This window comes from Punica granatum, chromosome 8 (assembly GCF_007655135.1).
Source record: "Punica granatum isolate Tunisia-2019 chromosome 8, ASM765513v2, whole genome shotgun sequence".
NCBI lineage: Eukaryota > Viridiplantae > Streptophyta > Magnoliopsida > Myrtales > Lythraceae > Punica > Punica granatum.
The window spans coordinates 12,473,381-12,476,439 of NC_045134.1; the positions used below are offsets into that span (position 1 = coordinate 12,473,381).

Here is a 3,059-nt window from a genome sequence, read left to right on the forward strand (position 1 = left end):
ACTTCACATCAACGACCTTCCTTCCAGAAGACAAGTCTCTTCCTCTCTTTCTCTCTCTCCTCACTATTTCCTCTCCATTTATATTCTCATCGAGGACTAGCCTAGATAGATTTGCGATCATCGGTCGACGAATCCATCACTAGACAATGGATTTCGGTTCTGGGTCACGTAAAACTGCCAAAAGTTATGCAGCTTACGGGACCCAAGATGGCACGGGATTCACCAAATTTGGCAATGAGCCGAGAGCCAATGGTGAACGTTCGGGAACTTTTACTCCGCCCTTGTGGAAGAGTACTAGCCCGCCGACCGGACCAGAAGACTGCCATGACCAATACCGAAGTCTCTCACCAACATCAAGAACCCAATTAATCGCGCAAGGCCAGATGGAGCTAATGGAGAAGATAAGGAGCATGCCCGAGTCGTACTACGAGCTCTCCCTGAGAGACATCGTTGAGGACTCGAAGAAGAGCCAAGAGGATGGTGCTTCTCGAGAGAGGAGGAATGATGGTCCCGATGAGGAAAACATGATGAGCAGAAGCGGGAGCTGGAATAAGAGGCAGAACAGTAGGAAGAGCTATCTCGATGCGAATGCGAATATGGTGAGAAGCGGGAGCATAGACAATGGCGGGTTCTTGCTGAAGATGGTCTTCCCGGCCTCTTCCTTGGTTTCAAAGCAAAAGAGGAAGAACAGCTCATCAACAGCTACGAGTGGCAGCCTGAAGATGTCTCCTAGGCCGGCCTTAAGTGACGGACCTGTAAAGGGTCTTGATAAGGAATGGTGGAAGAAGTTCTCAGCCTCGGGTAAGGTTGAACACGGGATCGTGGACGGCGACTCCGGGAGCATGAAGAGCAGCGGTAGCAGCAGCAGCAACAGTAAGAATGATAGAAACGGAAGGTACTCTTCTTCGATATTATTTATCTGATAGAACTAAATCAATTTCACGATTTCCGGGAAATCAGGAAAACTTCAATAAAATCTCATGATGTCACCGAGAACTTTTTCATTTCGCTTCCAATCAATGATTTTTTTTTCGGCATATCGCCTTTGCTTAGGATTCAGGAAAAAAGAATCACTTTAACAATAGAATATGAATGGTATTGGATCATTAAAAACTTGGTTTTAACATGTGAATATTCGTAAAGTTTTGTGATTTTCAATGTCCTGAAGCAGAGGAAATTCTGTAACAAACAGATGCCCGGCATGTCACGTTTAGTGAAGTCGGCACGAAGGCCATGCAGCATGGAAATGCTTCATTCCCATTTGATTCGAATTTTTTTCCAATCACATGCTGCCTGAAAGTCTCCATCAGAGAAGTCATTTGTAGAGATTCCCGGATATTGTTTACTTAGCCGTATGGTCAAAGTCTCTCATGAATAAGATGTTTTGTTTTTTGCTTCTGGAAACATTGGAAATTCTGGTTGGGCAATTTCCAGTTCGAATTGATGTCATTGCATTTGTCATTGGATCGTAATTAACGCTTGACTGCGATGCAGAGAGGAGGCGAACGTAGGCTGCTGGTCATTCTTCCGAAAGAAGAAGGGTGCATCGCCGAAAAAGTGAAGAGCTTGACAGCAGAACATCAAGAGATTTATAAAATCAAAAGTCAATAACGTGATGTACTTAATGTGCGTAGATGTCCGTATATGTTTCCGAAAACATCCTATTAAAAGAGTTTGTAATATATGTCGATCGTTTATCAGAGTCACTTTGGATGACAGATGCTTGCTGGGATATATATGTGTTTAAGCAGCATCCTGTAACTGCAGATCATTCAGTTTGATTGTTTCGACAACCAGTTTCTTCGAAGTAGATGGCGCAAAGAAGGCACCAGAGTAGGGAGATCTATAGGTTGTTTATGACATCCCGATCGAACTTCGAGCACCTGAAAAAATCTTCTTTTTCTTTTTTCGATTTTAAAATCATGCCTTATATTGAAGTATCTTAGTTAGGTAAATGAATGGATGCATTGACATGAGCAATGAGATGGCAGCTGCGACCTGTTGGTGGAATTGCGGATAAGACAAAGACAACGAGCAATAAGTTACACGAGACTATATTTTAGTGGGCATGAAAAACGCGTTTTAGGATATCCTTAATATTCAAAATTTTCGTGTTATCCTGTCAATTGAACAATGAAAAAATATATATATAATATGTTGTAAAAAGAGGGCGTAGCGCAATTATACACATATGGTAATTAAGATATTCCAATTTCGGTAACACTACCAGTATTCCTCCATTTAGTTATTAGTATTTTTATTTCATTGTACTATGCCTACGGGCCTAAAAGACTCTCTTATAATTGAAAAAAATTATGTATGCTAGGGTTTAAGATATGTTCCCAAATCGACAATGTATTTTTGGTGAAATTAAATGAGGAACAAACTCGATGAGTAGGTAGATTTCGGTCACGGCATATAATATAATTCCATTCGATTGGTTGAATGATCCATCTAGTAAGTTAGATTTAATTTTTCTTTTTAGATAGATTTCTATCAGCATTTTTAGGCGCAGTGGGAGAGCAGTTTGGCATGTGATGAATTATCGATGTGATCATCTGGTAAGTAATTGTGTGAGAAGAGCCTCTGATGTATAGCTTGCTGGCAAGTCGTGAATCTTTGTTCAATGAAGGAACTATTTGGTTTTATATAGAAAAAAAATTATTGATCGAGTAATAATGAATTAAAATTATTACTTGTGGAAATTTGTGGCGTACTTTCAAGCACTCCGAATTTTACATGTACTAGTAACTAGTAAATACATATATATTGGTCATATAACATAAGAAAAATAACAACGTACATCACAATCTTTTTATTATTTTTCACATTGCAGTACAAATTGAAATTATTTCATCATACTATACGAATTTTTTTATTTCTTTTTCTGGTAGAAAAAGAAATATATAATAATAACAGTTAGTCGATTTTTTTTTTCCCTTTCACCCTTGGAAGGAACCCTCAAATTGGGTGATGGGGGTTCTCAAGCCGGCCACACCCCCTCCTTGGGATTGCCGGAGTGGTTTGAGCCGGCCAGTAACCTCGATCGGTGGTGGGTA

General features: G+C 40.0%; 1 protein-coding gene across 1 annotated transcript; it reads left to right on the forward strand.

The window, feature by feature from the left end:
• Positions 1-1,807, forward strand: LOC116187010. Its single transcript, XM_031515582.1, has 2 exons — positions 1-895; positions 1,495-1,807. The coding sequence occupies exons 1-2, from the start codon at positions 147-149 to the stop codon at positions 1,559-1,561; spliced, it is 816 nt and encodes a 271-aa protein (XP_031371442.1). The 5' UTR covers positions 1-146; the 3' UTR covers positions 1,562-1,807.
• Positions 1,808-3,059: the final 1,252 nt, after the last annotated feature.